Consider the following 27,546-nt stretch of genomic DNA (forward strand, 5'->3'; position numbering starts at 1 on the left):
TGTAGATGTCTGTCTGTGCCAACAAGGCTTGCACGGCCCTACTATATTTTGTTCAGCGTTTCTTCCACCACTGCTTGCAACTTCCCAACAAGGCCGACTTTATTTGGCTCAGTGCGAGAGCCTCTACCATGCTACCAACTTTCAAGTCTCACTCCTGTGCTCTTTGTTTCATGAGGACACAAACTGAGAAGAGTGGAGCTGAGCAGGTAAGGATAATGTTACTTGAGTCGATGACAAGACATTACTGTGAGCACACTGCCACCAAAAATAATAGCTATCATAATCAGGATGAGTCACCCAAACATAAAATCTGTTTACCTGAGCTGTAGCTGTCTGTGGAGGACTGGGAGATGGAGCGGGACAGAGAGCGCCGTCCGATCTTGGAGGGACGCTTGTTGAACTCCTGTTTCTGGTCTGCAAACTGGATCTGTTGGTGGAGAAGGAGAGCAGAAACATTCAGGCAATCGGAATTGAGCTTTGAAAAATGTATTTAAATAAAAGTATTCACAAACAGGACTCACAAAGCAATTTGAAAGCCAGGAAAAGGAAACTTTGCATCTTTAATAAACTGATCGCTTTTTAGCTCAGGTTACTCTAGGTTCATGCTAAGCTCCTGATTAAGAGAAAGCTATCCTGAGTGAAAAATGTTTTACAGATAAGAGAAGATCCATAAAATAGATAAATAAGACAGCAACAAACTGAGAGAGAGAACAAGTTCACTATAGTCTCTGAGGAGAGGAGACTGCCTTTGAGTTCACTGACTCTGAAAGATAAAAGAGACAATGAGGCTATTATCAAGCAGTGACAAGGCCACGCGAGGTGCACTAGTTCATTCTGGTTCTGTGAAAATGAGCGGGATGTGTTTGGCTATTTGCCACTTTCAGGACACTTAACTGACCATGAGCCTCTCTTTCAGTGTTGCATTAAAGCCAATAACTTGGTGCGTCATAATTCATCCAGTGATAATATTACAGCACATGAATGGCTGACTTATTCCTACAATAAAGCCACACGACAAGAACAAAAACTGCCAGTGTGTGTGTACATGCATTAAAACCTCTTTATTAGTGAGGTTGCTTTTATTAAATGAGCAATAATGGTGTCCATAAATTCATAGAAAGAAAAGCTTTTACATTGCCACATGGATGTCTAATGGATGTGGCACAAGGCTAAAAAAAAAAAAAAAAAAAAAGCAGCTGAAAGAGCATCACTTCTTTGAGCATGTACTCATTTTTAAATAATTTTCATCCTCACAAAAAATGTCCTTGAAAATTTTCAGGTTCTTATATGTATGTGTGTGTGCATGTACGAGTAAAATACCAGGAGGCTTTGTATGTATTGACTTATTTATTCTCATAATGTGTGGAGACATTCGGTAAATTTCATGAGCGAGAGCTGCTGTTCACTCAAAAGTCACCTCTACGATCTGAAATCATCAGCAATATACACATTTCCCCCATTTTTTGCTTCGTGATCTCTGAGACATTTCTTAAGTAGAGCCCAAACCCTGGTGATTCAGCCTGGAGAATGTGCACCTTACTAAACAGGCATGGAAAGGAAAGCAATGCAGCATTAAAGCTCTCGATAAAATAGTTAAAACTCATCACAAATTATCTGGTTAGGATGCTAGCTGATTAGCTGAGCTTTTCTCCTTCCATTTCAATTCCACCCAAGCACCGATACTCTCAATATCATTTTAATCTCGATAAATAACATGTCATAAGTCAGACTAATCCACTTCTCATTCATTCTCCTTACCTTTTTCACACAGCGCTCACTGCTCTCCCCACTCTTTTCCTTCTTCAACATTGCCACGTGTGTGTGTGTGTGTGTGTGTGTGTGTGTGGGTGGGACGAACTGCCAAGTACAGTGCGCGTTTGATTCAGGGCCTTGTGCATTGACGGGACATCATCTTTCAATGATCATGTCAGTGGCTGCACCTCTTGCCCTCTGCCTCTTTTTAGCCTTTCCTTTCCTGTAAACCAGCCCAAACCGCTCCGCCCATGTGCCAACAACACAATGCAATGAATTGTTTTCCCTTCCTTTCATTTTTTCCCCCTTCCCTCTCTCCTACCTCAGTATTCTTGTTTAATTGTCAATTGTTCAAGCGCAGGCTGAATCGCTGCCATCAAAACTAAGCTTTGCCCTTGCTGACCCAAGACGTGTAGCCCACAAACTAAGAGCATTAAGAAAGGAAGCAGTGATAGAAAAGGACTGGAATGATCCATCTATACATCCTTATAAACTCTCTTAATGAATGGAAATGCTCGTTAGCATACAGAAGAAGAGGTTAGGTTAAAAACTACAGTGATTACAGTTAATCTTGAAAGGAAGTAATTTCGATTGATCCTTTGAGGTCCACTCTTATCAGCACTGTGATTAAAAATGGCCATCATACAAGGAGATAAATAAATAAAAATATGAGGATTAAACTGCTGTTCTTTGGAACATAGAAGATTCCAAAACAACACAAGCAGAACAAGTCAGAACTGCTGCTTTATATTATTTACAAGGGCAGCCATTGGTGCAAACATCACTGACCTCATGCAACCTGTAATGGGTATGCTGGTCTCGAAAGTTTATTGGATGGGAGATTAAATGAGGGGCTTTAAGAGCTCAGAGTTGCACTGAAGGATTGCAGGTCATTTTAGGAGCTGGGGATAGAGGGCTTATTGGATGTTTTTTGGGACAAGATTACCACAGGGCACAAAGGAAACAGGGGCTACTGCCAGAGAGAATGGCACAGTGGTTCACTTATTCCTGTGTAAAATGAGAACAAGCAAACAGCATGAGAAGAACAACCCAAATGTAACCCATTCAGTTCTGATTTCTATTCCCTAGCTAATCTTTGAAAAGCACCGAATTAACAGGATTTTTATTACTAAGGTATGGGGTAAGCATAGTCTAAAAGCTATTAAAACTCCTTTCCATTAAACGCATACTATATGAATGTGAATCAGTGAAAACTGTCACTTTTCCATTGCTGGCACACCTGCAATCTTATAAGGGTGAATCCAGTAATATTTATGCATCACTTCTACCATAGCTCGAGTCTATTAATCCAGTGCATGCATTAACAGACAGCCATGCACAAATTACAAGTGGACATAGTCAAGCTATAACATGTGTCTCTGAGCTCGAGTCTCAATCAGAAATCAGATCTCTCACTCAGAGACTGGGTGCGAGGGGCAGAATCATAAAATTCAAAGTGGCTTATGTGAATGACACAGCACCATTTATAGACCAATTCTGCTTGCAGTGCTAAACACCTCATCTGTGAGAAAAGGTTTAAATCTGTATTTCAGCTTGTGGCAATAAAAGTCTGCAAATAAACTCAAAGTAATGAATGAGCTGGTGCTCATCCGCGTACAATAACCCGTCAGCCAAATTCTGGTCAGGTGTTCCTGCAGCTTACTGCTCACCACGAGTGGTAATTCTGAATGAAGGTTGTTGTTATGAGTGATCACATACTGGTTAGATTAGAGATGACTTTACAGTAACCTGACATGACAGTTTCTAAGATGGTCCTTCAATCTCAAATAATAAACTATTTTCAGTTTGACCATCTCTGATTTGCATAAACATTTTATGGTCCACAGCTTAAACAAGTGTAATGAAGAAAAAAGCATTTTCTTCTTTTTTTTGACTAAGAATTTCATGTAAAAATGTATTCAGTATGTTTTGTTTTGCATTATTGTGAAATTCAACTATATACTATTCAGAAATTGTCACCAATTGTGTTTTGACATCTTTTTAATGTTTAATTCTAATGAGTTTGTGGTCAAATACGGGGCTTTATAAGACTGCTTGAGGGTTTTTTTTTAGTCCTCAATACTGAGACGTTTTTTGATCCGTCTGTCCCAATTTCACAGCTATTGATTCATTTTGATGGTAAGAAAGGGCACTGAAAATTTCAGGTTTGTATCTTTAGTTTTTGAGATATTCATGTTCAAACAAAAAAAATTGCTGCAAGTGGTTTGACAAAAGTGTTTCGAAAAGTATTTGAAATAAGATGCCCACATTTCACAGCAATCATTATATAGAAGTTCAAAAATGGGACCATAATATCCATCCATTCGCTTCCGCTTATCGTTTTCAGGGTCGCGGGGGGCGCTGGAGCCTATCCCAGCTGTCATAGGGCGAGAGGCGGGGTACACCCTGGACATGTCGCCAGTCTGTCGCAGGGCTAACACACAGGGACAGACAACCATTCGCACTCACATTCATTCGCACATTCACACCTAGTGACAATTTGGATTATCCAATTAACCTATCCCCACAAGCTGCATGTCTTTGGATGGTGGGAGGTTAGCACTGTTGCTGCACAGCAAGAAGGTCCTGAGTTCAATTCCAACATCAGGCCGGGGTCTCTGTGTGGAGTTTGCATGTTCTCCCAGTGTTTGCGTGGGTTCCCTCCGGGCACTCCGGGACCATAATATTTTCAGGCGAAATTGGGGATGTTTGAGGTGAAGGCCCACAGTGATTTGAGATCAAAGAACCCAAAGGACACTTGTAGCTGAAGACAGTGAAAACAGCAAATGGAGTCAGCAACATGTTCCTCCTGTGCTCATATATTAGCCACTCAGGAATGGCTGTACAAGTCCTAACATATAAAAAGCTATTTTCAGAGGCAAACAGCTTTTGTGGAAAAAAGATCAGCGTGTCAATGTCATTCAATTTGTCACATACCTGGAGAAGAAAGGCCACTGTATAATTCAGCATCCTCTGATTATTTACAATATATATGGCTGTAATACTCTCTCATATAATCTAAGACTGGGTAAAACTGGAAAAAAAAAACTTGGTCATTTTGCCCCCTCACATCAGTCAATATTGATATATAGTCACGATATTTAAACCAAAATGAACTTCCTGAGTTTTTTGTCATAAGCTGAACATGATAAATGTACTGCAACACTGTAACTGTATTTTAAATAAATACTGTTGTAGTATATAGACAAACTGTTTCAAATTGTTGTCCACATGAAGTGCAGTACTGGGTCGTCAGGCGCATAAATGGGCCAGGTGTGCACTTTGCACTCAGCTGCTTAAAATATAACATTTTACCATGTTTACCGACATCGTGTCTTGTAATGTGTGTAAGCCGCCATTGTGGAAACATGTTTTCAACACACTTTACAGTGTATACTGCTCTGCTTCTTTGTCAGACTTTAAATAGCCGAAATATCGCCACATTAATTCTTCAATAGTGTCCTAATCCTTTGAGTATCAGGTTGTATCCACTGCAGTGTGATATTTGGTAACAAAGTCGTTCGATTTTTCAATAACAGTCTTTGTTCTCATTTTCTCTTTTATCTCACTCGAATTCCTAATATACTGTAGTGTGTAGCAGCCCAAACGTTAGCACATGTGCTGACTATTCTCACTGTCATTGGCCTTCAGTGTTGTCAGTAAAAAAAACATGGATTTGGATGAGCTCCATGCAGTTTATATTGACCTTGTTTTATAATGTCATCTTGGAAAGTTTTGTGCACGATAATTATTTTTATCGTTTTATCACCTGGCTCTATAAGAATCAATCACTTTTTTTATATTAGGTTTCCTTTCAGACAGCACCGGCACTGCTGCAGAGCTCCAGCATGTTTGCAGGTTGCGACACTGGAAGAGCCATAAACGTGGAGTTCGTGTTGTGATGTGGGTTGTACGCAGGTAATAAAAATATTTCAGACTAATCTTCCTTAAGCAACAATGTTCATCTCTTGGCTTTCCCCTCCATGACATTCCTAATCTTCCACTTTCTATCCAGCTTTCACACCCTAGCTAGCTAATGATTTATGAATAAATCCTGTTCAATATTCAGCACTTGCCCACATGGGACACAATCATGTATTCGGCAGTGACCATGAGCCACCAATACAACCACAGAAGAAAGGGGAGGAGGAGCACTTGGTATGCACTTGTTTTCTAGCAGTCGCTTATATAGACGCATGTGCACAATGAGGAAAAGAGATGAAAAGAGCTCTATTTAAAGCCCTGTGCTCCTTTGTTGCAAGTGTCTTTGAATGGGCTATTCCAATTCAGTATAAGACGCTAGTGAGCTCTTATGCTGAATTGGACAGACACAGATGCAGCATCGTTTTATATGTTTGTGCTCGCTGGAGGACAAATATAATCTTTCCAGTCGTTTAGCAGAGTGGGGTTGGGGTGGAGGCCTAAGCTTAACTCCTAATAATCTATAACCCCTTAACTCTAAATGGAAGCCCTAAAGTGCTGCGAAGCGTCCATGCTGGAATACATCTGACATCTAACATCAGAGATCAAACACGCAGGCTTTATGCCCCATCTGTTTATGTAATTCATATAGCGATACCCACAATGAAACCATAAATATCACAACATCTAAATCCTGGCTCCTGGAACATTCAGCTGGGCTCTGCAGCCCTCTGGAAATGACAGATTTGTTTTAGATTTGTGGTAAGACGACATGTTTTAGAACTGGCTGGGGGGGGGAATCTCCCATTGAACACAGTCAACAAGCTAGCTGAGTGCCAAGGGAACTGTGGTGCAGCGCAAAGAACATCTAGGCTGGCCTCGTGAAAAAACAGACCCCTCTGGGAGAGAGAAAATGAAAACAGAAACAGATGCAGCATCAGATCTGACAAGATATGGTACTGTTTGATTTCCCCACAAACACCGTGGATTCATCTCATCCTGCTAGACTATCAACAGAAATTTGAGGTGACAAATGACTTGACAAACATGCTCTGTTATTAATCACAGAGGTGAAGATAGTAATATTTAGCACTTATGAATACACTGTAAAAAAACACGTTTGTCATGTTTTTGTATACAAATACACTTTGAAGATATACAACATATCAATACAACAGTGCACTTGCCTTATACCTGCTTTGGCTTGTGAATGTCAATAAGAGGATTTACAGCTCTTTAAGGTACAGCTATACTCTGACATTTATGTTGTTAGTATTAATCTTTACCTTCTTTAGGGGTCACTACAGGAAATCATCTGCCTCCATTTCAACCTATCCCTAGCATCCTCTTGTCACGCCAACCCCCTTCACCTTCCCTCCTGCCTCATAGCTTCATCTTTTTCATCCAGATGTCTGCTATCTGCTCTGCACATTTCCAAACTCAGCTTTGCCTCTATTTGCGTCTAAACCGCTCAACCTGAGCTTTCCCTCTGATGTACTCATTTCTAATCCTTTCCATCCTAGTCGTTCCGAACAAAACCTTGGGAGGATACCCTGCCACATCCATCATATCCATACATCATAAACCACCATCATAGCAGGTCTCACTGCCATCTTTTAAACATGCCCTTTAACCTTGGTACCGTTTGTTACGAATAACGCCAACGCTCTTCTCCAACCCCTCCACCTGCCTGCACTCTCTTCTTCACCTCTCTTGTGCTCATCTGTAGCTTTGGATGGTTGACCAGCCAATGTCATCCACCGTCAGTCCAGAGCATATCTCCACCTCTACAGATAACAGTATAGTCTGCAAACATAACAGTCAATGGAAACTCCTGCCTGACATCACCTGTTAATCTGTGATGTTGCTATATTTAATATTTTGCTTAAAGAGTTGAATGAAATGTTACTGAAGCACCTCAGGTAAAAAAAATCATGCCTTTATAAAAAGGGAGAAACAGGAAGAAGTTACTCCTTATTATGATTCATTTGGACAAGGTTTTATCTTTAAAAGAACCTATAATATTCACTTCACACACCATATTGTTATTCTCTGATTCTAGTAGAGTAACTTGGCATGATTCACAGTTAAAAATGATCATCATCAGGATTTTTTTTTAGTTCACCCGCTCTCAAAAAAAAAAACCAAAAAACCCCCCCCCAAAAACATTTATGCCCTATCCTACTCTCTTCCTCTCTCTCAAACACCACACTCACTTTTAAGCAAGCTTTCTTCTGACTGGCACAGAAGGTCAGAACAGCTGGTGTTTTTTGTTTGAGGGAAAGAAAATACACCCATGCTCACTGAAGTCTTGAGTACAGCGGGCTTTTCAGCTCCAGCAGCAGGAAGAAAAAAATGCCTCTTTTAACCAGTTTGGTTGTTTTTTGGTATGAAAGCTGCAAAAGATGAGAGACACCAGCTAACTACCTTAAAAAAACGGCACCCTGCAATTTTGAATAAAAACACATAAATAAGCCAATAAAGAGACCAAGCACAAACCAAAGCTAAAAGCTTGGCTCTAACTGCTAAGTGACTTGTAATGACGTTGGTCACTTAATATTTTTGTAATACATTTCTACTCAGAACAAAGCACGGAGCAAGTGCAAAATGCCAAGCTCTGCACTCTGCCTTTGGCATCACTCCACCAAGGAAAACATTTCATCTTCTAAAATTAATGATTAGCCATTTCTGAGTATTTCAAGGAATTCTAGACGAAAGCTTTAAAGATTAATTTGATGTTTAGTCACACATAACACGTATGCCTCGAACAAGGACTTTAAATCAGCAGTGAGGTGACGGGACAATGACTGTGCAGCCTTTGCCACTGATTGATAAGCCAACAGGAAGGGAGGGAGGGCTTATTCGGCATCCCCACAACACCTGATAACTGTGGGGAGCCACAGAGTCCTGCCCAATAAGCCTTTCTGTATGTGTGTGGGAGTACAAAATGTTCCCTTTGGCTGAAACAACCTGAGGTACTTCAGGTTCATCAGGAATTTTCCCAGCTTAGAAATGCCTTTTCAGAGCAACACAAGAATCAGATGTGATGGTTTAACATTTTAAAAGGCAGTAAGTCTGTGTTGACCATTTCATAAACCAAAATATCTTTATGCTTCATAAATAAAACCCAGATGAACAAAATTGGTTTCAAAATACTGATGGCCCTCAGCGCTATCCCTCAGCCTTTTAGGAGAAGCACCTATGTTATACATTAGAACAGCGGTCCCCAACCCCCGGCCTCGGACCGGTCCGTGAGTCGTTTGGTACCGGGCCGCGAGAGTTGAGGCTCAGGTGTGAAATGTATGGTTTTCAGGGTTTTTATCGGTTTTCAGCGTTATTTTGTTATCGTTTTTATCGTTAACTCTGTTTTCCTGGGTCTTTTCACATGTGTTATGAATAAATCTTCTTTTTTTCTGTACCGGTACTAGTTTTATTTTGTTGTATTTATCCGCGACACCTTAAAGGCCGGCCCGTGAAAATATTGTCGGGCATAAAACGGTCCGTGGCGCAAAAAAGGTTGGGGACCGCTGCATTAGAAAATCCTAGGTCATATCTTTCTCAAGTTGTCACATTCACATGATTTTCAGAAAACATGAAATTGATGTCACTGAGATACAAACTTTACTATCAATATGGAAAATCAATATGGAAATCTTACATGATCTTGTTCTGAGCTGAACACGATAACTGCCCACCCGGTATAGTGACGACAATAACCCATCAGCCTTTTTTATAGCTGAAGGATAAAAATTAAGTACTTCGATGCTGCTGATTTTTCTGTCTCAGGATGAAAACTTTGTAGGGTCATAAAAAAATAAATCAATAACATTTATTCTTTGTCTGAAAAATCCTGCATGAAGGGTACAATTCTAGTGGCAATTAATCAAATTCAACTGAGACTTTAGACAGAGACTGTTGTGTGCACTCAGGTGAAATGGACACTAGTTTTTCCAACAAGGAAAAATATTTCACAAATAAAGGCTGTGTGTGTACTCAGCTGTGACTGTAGGGACACAAGCTGGCATGCTATGCTACACAATGCAAAACATACAGTGATGTCTTCACAGCTGTGTTATTGAAGGCTCTGCATGCAAATTTCTTCTAAAAACATTCGAGTTCCCGTAAATCAGATGTTTGGCTAGAAACGAGAACAAAGCAAGCAGCTCTTTCGATGAACCGTGTGTATGGTTTGGCAGCTTGAGTTTTGTTTTAGTTTTTTTGTTTTTTCCAAGGTGGCTTCAGACCAGAAGAGCTCAAATCTTCCGTGTTTTTTCCGAACCATTGATCTCGGTCACACGACGGGGTAATGGGCTGGAGCGGTTGGAGCGGCGACCCCTGCAGCAACGACCGCACTGAACCTACTGAGTTGTACTGTGGACTTTCATTAGAAAGTAACCATCTCACGTTCAATTGCTAACTTGCTTGGAAAGGATTCAAACCTTATGGCACCTCTATTACACGGCCCACAAGATTGCCTCATTGGCACACACGAGATAAAATTGTCAGCCTATCCAGATCTCATCAGCATACGGTGGTGGATGTTCATTTCCCATCCGACCTGCTTCAGGTGCTAACTGACGTGAATAATAAACAGATACGGAGCCTCTTGTCTCACGGTGTGAGGCTTCTACACAGATTGGCATGTGTTCCAAAATGAGTAATCCTAAGTGAGAGACAGAAGGAGAGACAGAGAGGAGTATGCTAACAAACACTGATGAGAAGGTAATGTACTAGAAAGAAAATTGAAATTTAATGATGATCACAGGGAAAACTGGCCAGCTCACATTGGCTCCATTTGCCAGGATCGGTGCTGAAAAAGTTCTTTTTATTGTCCCTTTTTTTTCTTACAGTGGCACAATTTGCAATCACCTTGAACTGGTCTATTTTTTACACTTATTTATTTTTTGCTTTGCATCTGTGTGGACACTTGTCAGTCCGTTCTCCAATCTGGTGTCAAATTTTGCCTTCAAACCGCACGTGTCATCTATAAAAGTTTTAGCCACATCAGGAACAGAAAGAGAGGCAGGGGCTGAGTGAGGAAGAGGAGTGGGTATATAAAGGATTGAGGCAAAAGAAGACTTGAGCCCCGTCTCTCATAATTGAAGTCTTATTCACTCCCACATAACCTGTCAATTTTTATCGCCTCATTGCAGCTGTTCAAACTGCCAACCATCTATAATTACCACTCTAAAAATACATGATGCTGACCAAATAATCACAAACCAGCTTAAAACCTTTGTCTGATGTTTCTGGGCCCCAAAGCACTTATGTAGATGATCATGGGCCATATCATTTAAAGCTCCTTCACCTAAAACCAAAGAGCCATTGTTCTCAGGGAGCAAACAGTGAATGTTTGTGTCAGAGATACTGAGACCCCATGTGTGGTCATCTGAATGACACTGTTGGATTGTGCGCATCCCCAAAATGGATAAAACTCACCCAACAGCTCCGATGAGTATTTAACAGTATAACAGTTATAATTTTATGCAGGTTTTCAAATACAGCTATACTGGCAAACAAGTAAAAACACCCAGTGTGCACATTGCAAGCTTTTTGGGAGGGTGGATAACCCAAGCAAGTTTTAAGTATCCTGGGATCTTGTTAATGAGTGATGGGAAGGTGCAGCGACAGGTGGAAGTGTGTATTGCTGCAATATCAGCAGTAATGCGGGCACTGTACCAGATTGCTGTGGTGAACAGAGAGCTGATCTGGAGGTCAAAATTCTCCCTGAGGTCTGCACTCGCCCGGCTGAGAGGAGACAGCAGGATAGACGCAGGACTATATTGCTCATTTGGTCTGGGAGTGTCCCACAATCCCCTAGGAGGAACCTGATGTACTGCTAGGGAAAAGGGTGCCTGGAATACCCTCCTCAGCCTGCTACCAAAGCAAGCCAACTTCGGATGAGGGGAAGAAAACAGACATTTATTTAGAAACTTCCAGCAGGATCATGAGGAGACTTGTACAGTTAATATGTTAGGGTGCCGTTATAATTATGGGGATCCACATTTGATAAATATTCAAGATGTGAATTTAAGGGTTTCAAGTATGGACACACTTTTAAGTACTTTTATTACACCATAAAAAGTCACACACAGACTGAGCCACAGACTGAAGGGACAAGACTGAGGGATGTGTGTGTATATATTACAATTATAGCAACAGTAAAACAGTATAATTGCTAGACTGTTTTAGTCTGGTTGACGGGTTCTCCTATGAACATTTACCAGCATATGCTATCGCCACCTGTTTGTTTATTTAGAGGCTCTAAGGCACCCTTCATCCTTCTTTTAGTACCCACAGCTTGCCAGCACAAGCAACCATAAGCCAGGACACACTTAGCTCCTCCACTGATATATTAGCAATCACTGATGATTGAAGTGACAGTGACTGACATATTTGCTACCCCTAGTGTCTCTGTAAAAGAAGGAAGGTAAACACTTGAGGTAACCTAAGCTAGGCCTGTAGAAGCCTGATGCATAGTCCTTTGAGAGGAAACCCAAGAGGAGAAGAGGGAAGGAAGTATTCTCCATAAGGCCAGTAGGAAACTTGCTGTTTATACCTCCTTTGCTGCTGCTCTTCTCAATTGCTGCTCTTCTCAATCTCAATTGCTTCAAATGTATTTCTGTGCTGAGATTTTTACAGAAGTCATATCCTGATATTATAGCAAGTTATATTTTACCACCATAAAACAGAAGAAAATGAACAGTTTGCTAATTATAGTTTTTGAGAGGTATATGAATAGCGGACTTGTCTTAGCCAAACACAAGTTTTAAGCAAAACATTATAATAAAACAGCAGCCTGGGCAGGACGGAGGAAGGGAAACATGAGCACGAAGCATTACAGCAGTGACTTTAGGAATTAAATTCTTGCTTATGGTGTCTTTTAATGATGCAATCTACACAAATCCTTGAAAGATCGCATGCTCATTTAAGCTCTTCCAGAGTATAAGCTAGTTAGAAAAGACACCCTTCCCCCTTACTGCAAATGTTTTTTTTCAACACCTTACCAGGTACCAAAGCTTTGTGATCGTTGTTCCATAGTGCTGGACTGGCTATCAGGTTTTTATGTCATAATAACATAATTATAGGTGATGATGACTGAACAAAGTTCAAAGGAGAAAACAAACAGATCCGATCAAACTAAGAGCAAAGATGACTTCTCTTAAATCAAAGTGCTGGAGAGCTTTTAATAGCTTTGTTCAAATGTCTGCCATAAGGTCTGGAAAACTGAGTGGTGAGATTTAAAAAAAAAAGGAAAGAAAAAAAGGAACATGTCCTGTTAACAGCTTAATGCACCACACAAATATCTGGTAATGTCCTCAAAACCAAATCCTAAAAGTGCTTCTGTCAGACTGTCCCCAATCTGGGAGTCATTTAGTTAAAAGTAGAGACTTTAACTCAGAGTTAAAAACAGTAGGAACCCTACCCATGTGCCAAAAGTTGTAAAAGCAAAATGGGCAAAAATCTAATATTAAAATTAACCCAAATGCTCCCTATATATTACAAAAAGAAATATCTTGTAAAATTGATCTGCATCTGCAACAACTCATGCAATGTGGTCAAAAACATTTATAGGTAATTATTATGTGTGTAAATGGTCCTTTGGGGAAATGTAGTTTTTGAATGCCACAAGCTTGGGCATCCATCTCTTAGTCACTTAACACAGGTAATAATCCAACAGGGCTGGACACTAGAATATCAAACACAGTAATTCAATTCAATTCAATTTTATTTATATAGCGCCAAATCACAACAAAAGTCGCCTCAAGGCGCTTCATAGATACAGAGAAAAACCCAACAATCATATGACCCCCTATGAGCAAGCACTTTGGCGACAGTGGGAAGGAAAAACTCCCTTTTAACAGGAAGAAACCTCCGGCAGAACCAGGCTCAGGGAGGGGCGGGGCCATCTGCTGCGACCGGTTGGGGTGAGAGAAGGAAGACAGTACTGATACCCAGGAAAATGCATACATCAGTACATGAATGTTAACTTATTAGACAACAAGTTAATGGCAAAAAGCTAATGTGGATATTAGATGAAGGTACTTCTGACTGCTCCCTTATTTCCACAGAGGTTGCAACAGTGGATGGATCCATATGTTTCATTTGGCACAGATCTTATGCCAGATGCGCTTCCTGATGCAAACCTGCCAATTATCCATGCTTGGGACCGGCGATGTGCCAAAAAATAATAATCAGCCACAAAGTGATTCCCAAGGTTTCTGGGTTTTTTTTATTATCTAATATATTTGCTCACATTTCAAAATAGGCTCTACTTAGCATGACTTAAGGCATTATACATAAAATGAAGAAATGATCTTCAAGTATCTCTATGGCTCCGACTTGTTGTCCCTACCATTGTGATCTACATTATAATCAATTGGGTCCTTTATGGCCACTTAAAATATCTTTATAGAACCGTTTTGTTATATTCATTCAAATTGCTACTCTCCTCTTGGCCAGAACGCCTCTGAAAAAGACATTTTAATGTCAATGATAATGTTTACGTGATTAATGTCACTTTGCTAAGAACTGATTACAGCTTGAATATTGTGAAAGGTATCTATGTTCTGGCTCATAATGGCATCTAATCATTCATGAGAGATTTGTTTGACATGTATTTGACAGATTACAGGCCAACAAGTAATTTACAACCGTTTTTCGCAAGCACTGGAAATCACTTTTTGGCACAACACCTGGCACCAGGAGTACACTAGCTTGTGACTCACAATTAATGGTAATTGCTAGGAGTTAGGTGGCTAACATTAATATGTGTACCAGCAAGGTTAACGTTTTTGATAACTGTTCAATACTTCACCGTTGTTGAAACGGGAGCTTTTATGACCTCTTGATATTCCTTGTATAACGTCGTGGATGTCAGCTACTTCAGTGATGGGAGCAGCTGTGTGTCTGCCTGTGTGCTGCAGCACTCTGAAGTTGTGTCAACAGGAGGAGGCAAAGACAGCAATGTTGTCAGTACTGTTGCCTAAGAGTATCTAATGAGACAGTAATTTTAGTATTGATTAGTATCTGAGAATTGATTTTTTTTTGTACATCCCATTTCATAAAAAACAGCTACGTGTAAAACCAACACCAGGTCTGTACTGCAGATTGTCTTTAAAAAGGAAAAGAAAGAAGGCTTCTTCTCCAAGCCAAGATAACCATGATGATATTATCAAGTTCACATTTTTTCATAACTTTGCTAAGCAACTCCAGTAATTTAATACATATGTTGGAATCCACCTCCATTCATTCACATTCACGGACACACAGAAGCATGCTGGCATTCATAACAAGGTCTCTCCATTGAGCTCCTAAATTATTCGCAGATACACACGAGCAGTGTGTCACTATAAAGAAGCCAAAGAGCTGTCAAGACACCTTGGAGGAAACACGTATTGTTACAACATCTTGTTAACAGTGTGTTTTGGCCTTGGTTCTTAAAGCAGAGGAAGTCCTTCGGGCTTTTATGAAGTCTACTAGACAAAGCAACGGATGTCTTGCTTTGCAGCACTCCGTAGAGGACATGCAGTCCTAAAGGAAGCAACTAAAAAGAGACCATAAATGATTCTCTCTTTTTACTCTGTTCTTGTTACAACTCTTCCTCCGTAAACAATCTTGATTCAGAGTGGAGCTGACCACAGTTTATTATGTGCTTGTTTTTAAGATGCTCTTGGATGCCACATGTAAGAGCTGTGGACATGCTTCTCAGTGGTTTTACTTGCTATTCTTGGATTACTATTGTGTTTGTGTAGAAGAAAACCTATAATAGACTGCAGCAGACAGAGAGGTGTCGACAATATTTTAAAAATATATTTTTCTTCTTATGTCGCTCTCCCTCTCTTTTCACAACTTCCCTGCCTCTGTAATTGAAGTGAGATCAAACACAACCCACAGCTTGGCTGGATTACAGCAGCCTCAGATTCAAGTCAAACTGCACTGACGGACAAGTCTTTAAAAAAAAGAAAATTAAAAAATGAAAGAAAAAAAATTGAAAAATTATCTATTATTCTCACAACATCTACACTGAACCTTCACAGTTTATCCGCCTTGTGAACAATGTTATCAACCAGACAGAGCTAACAGGTGGCTGGATCTTCAAGCACGCACAACGCTGCAGACTGACATTTCGGCTGACAATAGGGCTTTGGAGTTGACGTCACGCCGCAATGCATTGTGGGAGCGCGGCGCCATGTTCGGGGTCTACGAATCAAAACAAACACACTGTGTTGGAACGACGATTACAAGATGCTTAAAAGCAGCTCCAAAGAAACGGACGGTATAGAGACCGATTACATCCAGAGGCGAAGCGGCGGTACTTGCAGAAAATAGCGTGCATTGGAAATGTGGACCCGTATGAAATACGGCCGTGGAGTAGAAACCCTGAAGACCAACCGCTACTGACGTAGCCTGACATATTTTCGTACCTTGTCTGTGGAGTCAGTGCGTACAAGTCGTCATTCAAACAAAGGTAAGTCAGCTCGAGTACTGCGTATGAAATGCGTTTGATTTCCCTGCAAACATTCAGATTAGTGCAGCATAAATTCTGGCTGTTGAAGACAGCTCGGCCTGTCATACACCCAGGCTGCGCTACCGCTGGATCGCATGCAAGCAGCAGACCGTCTGTCGATCTTTGCTCGGCCTTCAGGGAGGTAACATCTGCGTTAAAGGGTGCCATCAGTCTCATCTTTGCCTGATGTTCAAATACTGTGCAATGTTGCATGTCACTGGCACTTCCATAGACAAAAGTTAAGTTACTGACCAACATGTTAAACGGGCATGAAAGGAGGAGTCCATTTTGCTTTTGTAATGAGAAACTGCCTTTGTCAGAGTAAAATTAGAGGGAACAGAGTAGGGTTTCTTACCCATGCATAGATTTTTCTACAACAAATGAAAAAAAGAGAAAACAATAGTTGGAGAGAACAACCTGCACCATGGAGCAAAACAATAACCATCTGAAAAACAAGCCTGTGGCTAAGATCGTGTCTGAACTCATGCCACAGGAAAGGCCAGACACAAAAACCGGGGCAGAACTCTGGCAGAGACGCCTGGCTTTTACTGAAATGGCTCTGTAGTCAGCAAGCTCTGGCAAAGCAGAAGCAGACACACAAACCAGACAAGCAAGTAAAAGGCAAAGAAACAATTGAGACTGACTGCAAGGGGAGAAAAAAAAAAATACAGAAGAAGAAGAAGGAAAAAACAGAAGTGGACACAAACTCTCTGTGATGCTCACATCACAGAAAGAGATCAAGGATATTCATGAACCATCTCTTATGTCCAAGCAGCATCGTCTGAGGCTAAAAACAATGAAGCCAATATAGTTAAAATTGTCACTTAAGGAGTGAATCCTCATAGGATCCCATGTTATTACTTTATAGGATTAATGACCATGTTACCGCCTGAATAAAAAAAACAAAAAAAAACCAGTTACAACATTCATGAAAATTGTCTGGGAGTGACTTGTTTTTTTAAACACTGCATTTCCTTCACCAAAAGGATCTGTATTAAAGCTTAAAAGGTACACATTATTAGGGGTGCGGTCACTTTGATCAACTAGCAGGTGGCCAGAAGTCAAACAGCTTCTCGTTGTGTTATGCTGCCATACAGTGTAGTGACACACCTAGGGTCCACCTAGCTAGCCGAGCTTGCTAGTATTAGCTAATAACAGCACAGCATACCAAGCAAAGTCAGGTGCACCTGTCCACATCTAATCAGTCAATCACATGGCAGAAAGTAGTGTATTTAGGCATGTGGACACAGTCAGGACGAGTTGCTGAAGTTCAAACTGAGCGTCAGAAAGGAGAAGAAAGGTTACTCAAGTAACTTTGAACATAGCATGATTGCTGGTGACAGATGAATTGGTCTGAGTATTTCAGAAACTACTGATTTACTGGGATTTTCCAACACAAACATCTCTAGGGTTTACAGAGAATGGTCTGTCCAGTGAGCAGCAGTTCTCTGTGAGAAAATGCCTCGGCGTAAGAGGTTTGAGAATGACCAGACTGCTGACAGATAGGCAACAGTAAGTCAAATAACCACTCGTTGCAATCAGGGTACGCAGAAGAGCATCTCTGAATGCAAAACATGTAAAATGTTGAAGCAGCAGAAGACCACACCAGGTACTGATTCTGTGGGCTAAGATCATGAAACAGTGGCTGCAGCTCACCAAAATTGGAGAAAAAAAGAAAACTAAAAGTGCTGCCCTGTCCTAATGTCTGCTGCAACATTCAGATGGTAAAGACAGAATTTGTCATCAATAACATGAAAACATGATCCATCCTGCCTTGTATAAACAATTGTACCCATTCAGATGGTGGTTTTATTACCTTCCTTTCACCCAATTGTAGATTCCTGACTGCTCTGAGCAATAAGGAGGAAAAAATATGAAGGAAGCAAGCAAGCTTGCGTGAGGTGGTGTGTATAAGGATATGTTTCAGAATTAGAGCACAGTGTGCTGCCCTGAGGTTGCCTATGATGTAAGAATGCCCCCTCTGATTTATACACACAGACAAGTGCTCAGACTGTAAATAAAAAGGCACACATACGCACACTCATGCGCCCAGTATTACCATGCATACACTTGGCAGCTACTGATACAACATGCAATTACCAATGGGCTAGCACGTGCCCACACACACAGTATGTATATGTTGGTAGAGGCTTTGTGCAGCCACGTCAGCAGCAGAGAAAGCCATCTTAAGCTCTTCACTCAAGCCTATTTGCAGCATCAGCACATACTGTGTCCCAAAAAAGTAAAAGATGCATTATGTAGATGAACAGCTAGCAGCTACGTACCTGGTACTTTAGCAAATTGTTGTTCTTTTTTAATAAATTTGTTAATCAGTGGTATTAAAATTGACATGAACACAAATGTCTGTAGAAATGTTAGTTTAATGCATTGCAAAAGGAGATGTTTGAGTCTAGACTCCATCAGGGGACCAACTCACTTCTCGCCTTTTTTCAAAAATGGAAATATTAAAATAAAAAGCACCCAGAGACAACTCATACTGTGAATTGGTTCTGCAGAAACAAAACTGAATGGACCTGAACTGTAATTCAAAGTTTTCACCAGGATGAAACTGTACAAAAGTAGAGGGAGCTGTGGGTATTTTCGGTCTGGGTGCATCTTTAAGAGGGACATGTAGTGCTTATTCAATTGTTTCTAATGACAGTGCCTCATTGGTAGATAAGCTACACGCACCAACAGTGCAATGAAGCACTGTGTGTCTTTTCTGTTGCAAGCTTTTACTCCCCCAACCCCCAACCCCCCAGGTCCTAAAGAGGGGAGAAATGTCCTTTGACTGGACAGACACTGACCTAGCTGTCCAATCACTTTGGAGAAATGAGGGGCAAACGTTACATACATCACCTGTAAGAACCAACTTGTAGCTGTATAACAACGGAAAACTTATTCTGCAACTCTCCAAATATTCCCACATGTCAACTGACACCCCTGGATTACCACAAGAATTATGATTACACTACTGTTTGGGAGAACGTTTTGTTTGCTGTGGATCTGCAGCAGCAGTTAGACAGTACTCATATCACTGACAGGGGATGTTCTGTATTAAAGCAATCCAAGTTTCTTAGTTTAAAAAAAAAAGGAATAATTATTATGTCCTCAAAGTTAAGTGTTATCAATACATTTCATCTATGTTTTATTTTATTTTATTAAGTATGTTTATTGAGATTTTTTGATATAAGGAAAAAAAGAGACAAACAAAACCCAAAAAACAACAGACAACACAACAGCAAGGGCTAAAACACACAAATAAGACAAAAGATTACACTGCAAAGACAAAAATACTACTTCAACACTAGCAATAAACAGAAATAAAACGCTAAGGTGGTATATTTTATCTAATGATATAACATTATATTTATAACACACCAACACTGTCACTAAATGTCATAAATGCTGCCATAAGATGGAGTCTGTCTGCTATCACTCTGCAATTGAATGGGATTAAGTTGGCAATTTTGCAAGCAATCTGTTTGTGATAATACAGCAATTGACCGATATATCATTTAAAAAAACAAAAAAACAAAAAACCCCACACACCTTTTGCTGTCTGCATAGACTGAAATTTACATTTTGGCTAAACAAGCTTTGCAGAAATTGCTGTCAGGCAGTGGAAAGCTCTGGTTTGCTGTCCAAGTGCAACATGACATAAAAAAAAAAGTTTTTTCTATTGCCTACAAACTGTGCATGAGAATCAGAATTCAAATCTTTAAAAATAAAATAACATAAAAAACAAATAATAATAATAATAATAATAATAATAATAATAATAAGGAGAGGATTACTGAATGAGCCTACTTCCTTTTGAATGCCTTTCTCTTACTGCTACTGCCTGAAATGATCCCAGTGCTGCTATAAAACTATGGAAAGTATGCAGGGCCATCTACACCGAGCACTCCCCACTAAAACAATCGCTGTCCTTCTGATATGGTCTGATAGTCACAGTAAAAACCCAGGGACACTGATACTGGAGGAGAACAGGCAATGAATGATGGGGCTTAGTGACAGATTAAACCCTACCTGCTTACTTAACAGAGACGGGGGAGAGAGGACACATGCAGGCCTTTCTGGAACTTTTTTCTTCTTTCACATGACTCTTGTGATGGTGGTGGGGGGGGGGGGGGGGGCTTTTACATGTCCTTTAAAGAAACGTTTTGCTGTGTCGCTGATTTTAAATGCCACATTTTACTTGCAGTGACCACCAGAAACATTACTGATAAACTTTTGAGTCTTCAGCCCAAACTGACAAAGCAAAATATTCTGATTTTTTAAAAAAAAGAAACAAAAAAACTGTTAGACTTTGTTAATTAAAAACAGGCAAATTCAAATCATATCTAATTAAGAGAAGAAATACTGTATTGAGGCATTGTGGCATTAAATAGAAAAGATTTTCTATTAATAAAAAATCTCACTGAGTCTAATTATAGTCTTTATCTATCTCACACGCACAGTCCCAAAATTCAGTTGTGTAACAGGGTCTTTTTTTCCTACGTCACTTTTTCACTACGTCAATCAAACTAGGGCACGGTTTGGTGCCCAAAGGCTTCACACTCCCATTCAATGGCTGTGGTCAAATAACCTCCATTCACAGAGATGACCAAGCCATCAATATTACTATTGATCAGCTCATTTAATAATCAATTGTTTCTACTCTGACTATGTGGCTCTCACATCTGAGAGAAAACAAACCGCGACAATCGACAAATGATGACTAAGTGATGCATCAAAACTGTGTCTGTGGCCTTTTTAGCAAATTAAAGAGCAAACTGTATCTGCTGCCTTTATACAGATCCATCTCCAGTCTACTTTTTTTAAGCCACTGCAGGGTCGATAAATGCCACCTTTAGAAAGAAACATAATTTAACATTAACCAATAATCAATTAAGTAATTATATATAATAATTTTTCCCACGAGTTTGAAAGCAACACCACACACTTTTAGAATATGCTGCAACAAATCTCAAAAATTAAGTGATTCGTCTCTGGAAATGTGTGTTTGTGTTTTGTCTTCCCTCTTTTTGAAATGCTAAAAATAGCAGCAGCTCCCTGTGGGGAAGGTATAATTACATCAAAAGCACACAGTAGGGGGTGGTGCTGCTCTATTTTTGAATAAACCCATTATGGGGGTCGATGATCTATGTTTAATTAGGATTGTGGAGCAATTTCTTCATTGGTTATTAGGCTGGATTTGTCTTTATAAATTAATCCCACTAACAACAAAACCTGCACAGCAGCAAACAACATGAAATATGAGGAAAGCTGGTGTTTAAAGCTACTCCAATAAGGAGGCTTTTTCCCCATATATCGCCTATGCAAATAATAATCATATGACTCTGTAGTTTCCCCGAGCTATAGGTAACATTTTAGCATCATTCAGCTTATTGTTTGGGTTTTACACCCTGGAGTTTTGCCATTTTAGTCAATGATTGCTAAAAGACCACAAATCAAATACTAAAACACAACTGAAGAGGGCTATCTGTTCAAACAGTACTATTCAAACAGCAGTTTGTTAGCAATACCATCTTTACATGATGTGCCTGACTTAACTAAGTAAAGAACATTACTTCTGCTCATATCAATGAAATTTCCTTAGCTCAAATGTAATAAAGTGTACATCTAGAAGTGGATTTATACATCCATTATCCAGCTCCAAGGTGATTCAAGCTTTAGCAGCCATTGTCTCTCTCTGCCAAGAGTTGGTGGTTTTGTCTAACTAATAGGAAGCTGGATAGACAGATGGGTGTGTAGGGGCTCATTTCAGGCTTTGTGAAGGCCTTTTGTGAGGCAGCACTTTTTGAGCACAATGTTGTTCCTTTGTTCCCTTGCAATGCTCAAGCACAGAACGTTCGCTGTATTGCTGGGAGGTGCAACCAGAAATGTACACTACTTATTTTGTTTTTGTTAGTTTAAATTAGTGCTGTAACAAAAGGAGATTTTCATTTTGATATTACTGTATGATCAGCAAAATAACAATATTTTCACAGAATCAACAGAAAATTAAAGGGAAGTAGTGGTTTCATGTCTTTAAGCATGCCTGGGTTCTTCGACACAGCCTGAACTCTCTTAGAAAGCTTTCTTCTAAGATCCCACGCTGCTTCAATAATGGTGAGGTCTGGGCTTTGCTGAGGCCAATCCATCACTGATGGTACATTTTTCTACCCAGCATAGGCAGTTTGTTTGGAAACACTGTCATGGTGAAAAAAGCATCTATAGACATTCGCTGTTATATCACTTTCCTGATCTCTTCTGTACATATTAATAATGATTTGAACCAAAACGTTCAAAAATCTGGATTCATCACTCCACAAGAACTGCTGCCACTGATTTTCAGTCCAGTTCCAGGGTAATTTGATATACCTTTGTGTCTTTTCTCAGTTTCCCTTCATTAAGGGAAACTTGTTCACAGACACCCTTCAGCTAAGACCATTTCTGACGAGCATTCAATAAAGAGCAGCTTGATCAACTAAATGACCAGATCTAAAATAGTTCTGCCCTCCATGGCGAGATACGCCAAGTTTTTGAACAACAGCTTTTTGGGAATCACCTTGTTGGTGCAAAATACTACTTTATGCCTGTCGAACGTTTTCATCTTTGGTATTTTCGGTTAAAGAACTGGAACAAGTGAAGTGTTTTGTCAGTTATGTGTAGACAACAATGGTTCATCCCTTGAGTTAGGTTCCTTTTTTATGCTTGAATGATTCATGGGTCAGTGTTAAGTGGCTTAAAGACAGACAAAAACAACAATCCAATGAGAATTGTCATCTGAAACTCAGCGAAAAAGTAGCTAATGTGCAAACAAAGAACAATTGCTCAATATCTCTTTAAAGGTGACAAGAAAGTCTGACTTTCTTGCAATATATCAAGAAATAACAGGTGACTCGGACAACTTTTTTTTTAACCCACTGTACAGTTCCTTATACTACTGCTTCTTACAACAGAATTAAAATAAAAATAACAAAATAAAAACACTAAATAACAAAAACAGACTCTTGGATTCAATATTTATATTGTTAGTTTGCTTTTTTTCCCCCCCTTCTCTTTAAAACTAAGTAAATCATACAGCATAGAAAGCTCCCAAATTTAGTGATGAAGCCTCTCTCAGCTCCTAACAGGTTTTTGTCTAGCCAACATTACCCAGCATGCCCCTGTGGTGTAATTTTGATAACATACAATTATAGGTGTTACAAAGTGTCTGCCATGGTGTTTGTTCTGTTACAGTTTTACTTGTATGTGACTGACTGCCGTGTTAAAGTTAGAACCATAAGTAAGAAAGTTTACATAGTCGACAATATTACAGATTTCTGTTTTCCATTAAAGAGCCACAAGAACCTTGCATAATTTATAGCGTATGGGGAAATTGAAACAAGCATGCTTGGCGACTTGTCTGTTAATGTCCACAGATTCTTATGTGTACTCAGCATTGTAGGCTGGAGGTCGCACACGCACACACACACACACACACACACAAACAAAAAGCCTGGGCTCCCTCGCTGGTTCAACAGTAACTAAAGTAAGGGGTTTAAAATTTCACACTATGCTGGTTGTTTATGAACATGGGTTCCAGGAAAAGTGACTGCTCTTCTTTTCCCTTCATTATGTTCACTCCTCTGTGCCAAGGATCTGAGCCTTGTAAAAAGCCTATTGATGGAAAGATGTGTAACTCAATCAGCTGTACACGCTCAGTGATACCAAGCTGGGATGACAAGGCAGGAAATGAGTTTCAACTGGGGAGTTGCAGATGTGTATGTGTGGGTGGTACACTCATTAGGAGGGATGCAAAGACTCTTAAAGCGCCAGTCTCAAACCAGACCCACAGGCAAGAAAAGGGGGGAAACCTTCATGAATTGTCCAAGGACAGGTGTTCAGATCCCCATCTATACTGAGCACTAGATGTCAAGGCCAGTAAAGTCAGCATCATCTGCCAGTGGAAGGTGATACATGTAGGTGAAACCTAATTTAGAAATGAATGCGTGCTGTAAGAACAGCAGGAGACTGGGAGGTTAAATGCAAGTGATCAGTGATTTTTTCCTCCCCAGTCTGACAGCTGCACATCCTTAATGCCAAGGTAACCCTGTATAATCACCGTGCTAAAATGTCACAGACAGTCTACCGTGACAATGTGTTCTCATCCCAGGGTGCAAAATACTGCCATTTCACCAGAAGGCACTGATCACATACAGGCACAGCTGAATGGCTCTCTTATGCAGGTGGGCAAACTTTTGTGCCTGTAAGATGGTGGGAAGTTTCAAACTTGGCAGAGAGTGCTGTCCCATTCAGGAACTTTAAGTGCTGCAATTTGTTTAGTTTTCACTTGCCAATTAGTTCCCTTTTCCATTAAAGAAACATTAGACATCCAATGTGTTTATTCTTTATAATAACCAGAGACACCAACAGCATTTGGATTGTTGGCCTGTAATTTTTATTTTAGTGCTACCACCAGCCTCACACTAGGCTGGAATTTTCCTGTGCCAAACCAGATTTACTTTACAACAAAGAGGAAGTATGTTAGCAAATTGCACAAATAAACCCAGAAGCTTATGCTTGATTTCGCTTCAGCTCTTTATATGTTATTAGGTTGCCCTTCCCAGCAGCTGGCTGAAGGACCAACGGCACAAGCAAAAGTATCGCACAGTTTGTGATACTGCCACCGCTGATCATAAACACCTACAATGCGTAAACGATGGTCTGCAAAGCTGTCCACACGACCACCACAGAACCATCTTTTACCCATAAGACCATAAGCAGCCTGTGTCCCTACCAAATGTTGGCTGTACAACCGCATAGTTCTATCAAGCAGTGTAGCCACTGCCCGCAGAACAGGTATCCATTGAGGGACTGCCAATAGAAACAAAGAACGCATTCACAGATTCTCTTTCTATGTGGCTGTAGATACACTGAATCTTTAACAATGCCTCTAGGTAGTAAACCTAGTTATTTCTTCTATGTTGATGGCTGTTGCTAGATTACAAAGAAAAGTAATACTACCTACTTCGTGACAGTACTACATAATACCATTCAGCATTGCTAGAGGGTCAAAAACTAGTAGATGTTAGGGGTTCAATTTGTTACTTTACTGGGGAAGAGTGCACCTTGAGCATATTACTTTTTCTTCTGGTCCCTACCCCAAATTTAGAGGCTGCAAGGCATCTTTCAACTGGTTGCTTCATTTATGTTCCTCAGCCTGGACAGCTTTGCCACATTCGTGAAAAACAATAATCCAAATTAGTTGATTCTGTAATCATTTTTCCCAAAAGCAAGTATGTGAGTGTGGGCATGGAGAAGACCTCAAGACTAACTGTTTATAAAGATTTTTACATTATGCCCACTGTTTGCCTAATGTTTGCTTGACTTCACCTCTCAGCCAGTCCACAGTTAATGGAAGTACAGCAAGAGTTGTGTGTATTCATACGTGAATAAAACATTATATAAATAAAGCTGGTTGTGGCATTTTACTTTAATGCATTACATAATGAAATCAGCCATTATTTATCAACTGCACAACTGGGATTTAATGACCAGGCTGCTGGTTAGTTTTATTTATTTTTGTGAATATTGTAACATATGTTGACCACGTGACCACCTTTTCAGTGTGAAAATTCTGATTCTTAATTTATCCATCCATGCATGCAGCCCTACAGCAGAGCAGCCGCTACAACGACCAATCTGGACAGCGATGAAGGGCCAACTATTTGGCAACTTGGAGCGAGAGAAACTGTAACTGGTGTAAAGTACTAACAGTCCATTTCCTGATTTGGCCCGAGTGCCATGGATAAAGATGGTTAGGCAGACATGATCTCACAAATAGTGGTGCTGGGATTCGCGCTGGGAAAAGGTCTTGTGCTGTACGGGAACACCAAGACTGTGAGAAAGTGAGACACGGCGTGAAAGCCAAACAATAAAAAACGACAGAGGAAGCGGTATCCTGCGGTGTGGGTAGTTTGTAACTCAGACTGTTTTGGGGGTTATTTTAAGAAGTCTGCTGATCCACTGTTTGGAAAGTATTGTTGAGCAGGCTGACATGAGGCACACAGCCTGAGCAGAACCAGAGGGGAGATGGAGCAAAAATAAAAAGTGGTGTGACATGGTAATTTGAGCAAGAGAAGAGTGAGAGCACCAGAGAAAGATCAGATAAATCCGGGGGTTTCACTCATAGGCCATTAAAAAGAGCGATAAACCTCAGCTAAGTGCACTGAGGGCAAAGCTGGCCAAATATACACCCTCTACCATGAGTGGAAGAGGCAGTTCAGACTTGCCAAATCACACAACAGTACCATTCAGTTCCTATAAGCATTTATTTTGAGATATATTACTTGGTCTCTTGCCTGGAAGTATTTCACAGTAATCCACAGATACAGCTCTTTGATCTTTTAAGTTAGTATTACATACACATATAACCAATCAGGCTTACCAGTGACTAACTGATTAATCAATCATTTACATTCAAGCTATGCACTCAAACACACACATTAAAACCCCAACCACTTACTACAGCCATTAAAGCTCTACCCAGGTCTGATTAACTAGTGGATCCCATGCAGGCCTGCCTGGGCCTCTCCACCTCTCCTTACAACTGGGTTTGTTCTTTTTAAGACAGTCCACTCTGCTCAGGGCCAGGAACTTTCCCACTAAGGCAGGCCTTCAAACTACCATGAGGTTCAAGGTCTGGCCATGGGCTGTCGATCATTCTTAATGCTTCTCCGGTGACCTCTGACAATGCGTTAAAGCTTGCTGGGACCTCACAACTCCTGTGAGCTTTTTACTCCTGTCATCGAGTTTCCAAATCAGCATTTAAGGGCACTTGTGAAGCTGGGAAGCTGTCACGTTGTTAGACAGATATAAAAATAACAGTAGAAATACGGTTCTTTGTGCTGTATCTGTAGTAGAGACGTGCTAGCCAACAAAAAGATAATTATAGCAGTTAATTTGTATTAAATTCAAGACTCAATAATTCATGTCAAAGTGGAACCATAACAGTTTTCTTTTAAGGAGTAGCCAGCAAAATGTAAAACTGCATTTATACAGCGCCTTTCAAGATGCTCATATTAAACATGCCCAAAGTTTCAGATAATGAGGTCAAGGTGTGTTCAAGTAACCACAGGCTTCAGACTGCTCTAAACATTAAGGGTCAGATTCTGTTTCAACATTTGGCTCGGTGTGAAGTCAGAGAGATAGCTGTGAGCACATCAGCCCTACCTTCAAACCTTCTGTTTTGGAGGGACAGCCAATCAGAAGAAGGTTGGCAAATTGATGTGCTGCACCATGGCCCAGTACAAGATAAATAAGGATTATTTTGAACTTTGACTCATTCTACTAGAGTCCAAAAAGAATAGAGTTGGCAATGAGCTCAATAA

General features: G+C 40.3%; 1 protein-coding gene across 4 annotated transcripts in view; it reads right to left on the reverse strand.

The window, feature by feature from the left end:
* ahcyl2b (adenosylhomocysteinase like 2b) overlaps positions 1 to 27,546 on the reverse strand; it is a 48,841-nt gene that overhangs the window by 17,372 nt on the left and 3,923 nt on the right. For 3 of the 4 annotated variants that reach the window (XM_085138727.1, XM_085138729.1, XM_085138728.1), the window contains exon 2: positions 319 to 427. In XM_085138727.1, the coding sequence (XP_084994853.1) occupies positions 319 to 427 (109 nt within the window). Of the gene's footprint in view, positions 1 to 318; positions 428 to 1,758; positions 4,048 to 27,546 lie in introns of those variants that run through there. The other variant, XM_085138730.1, reaches the window with a different exon arrangement.

The sequence above is a fragment of the Neolamprologus multifasciatus genome, chromosome 17, assembly GCF_963576455.1.
Source record: "Neolamprologus multifasciatus chromosome 17, fNeoMul1.2, whole genome shotgun sequence".
NCBI classification, from domain to species: Eukaryota; Metazoa; Chordata; class Actinopteri; order Cichliformes; family Cichlidae; genus Neolamprologus; species Neolamprologus multifasciatus.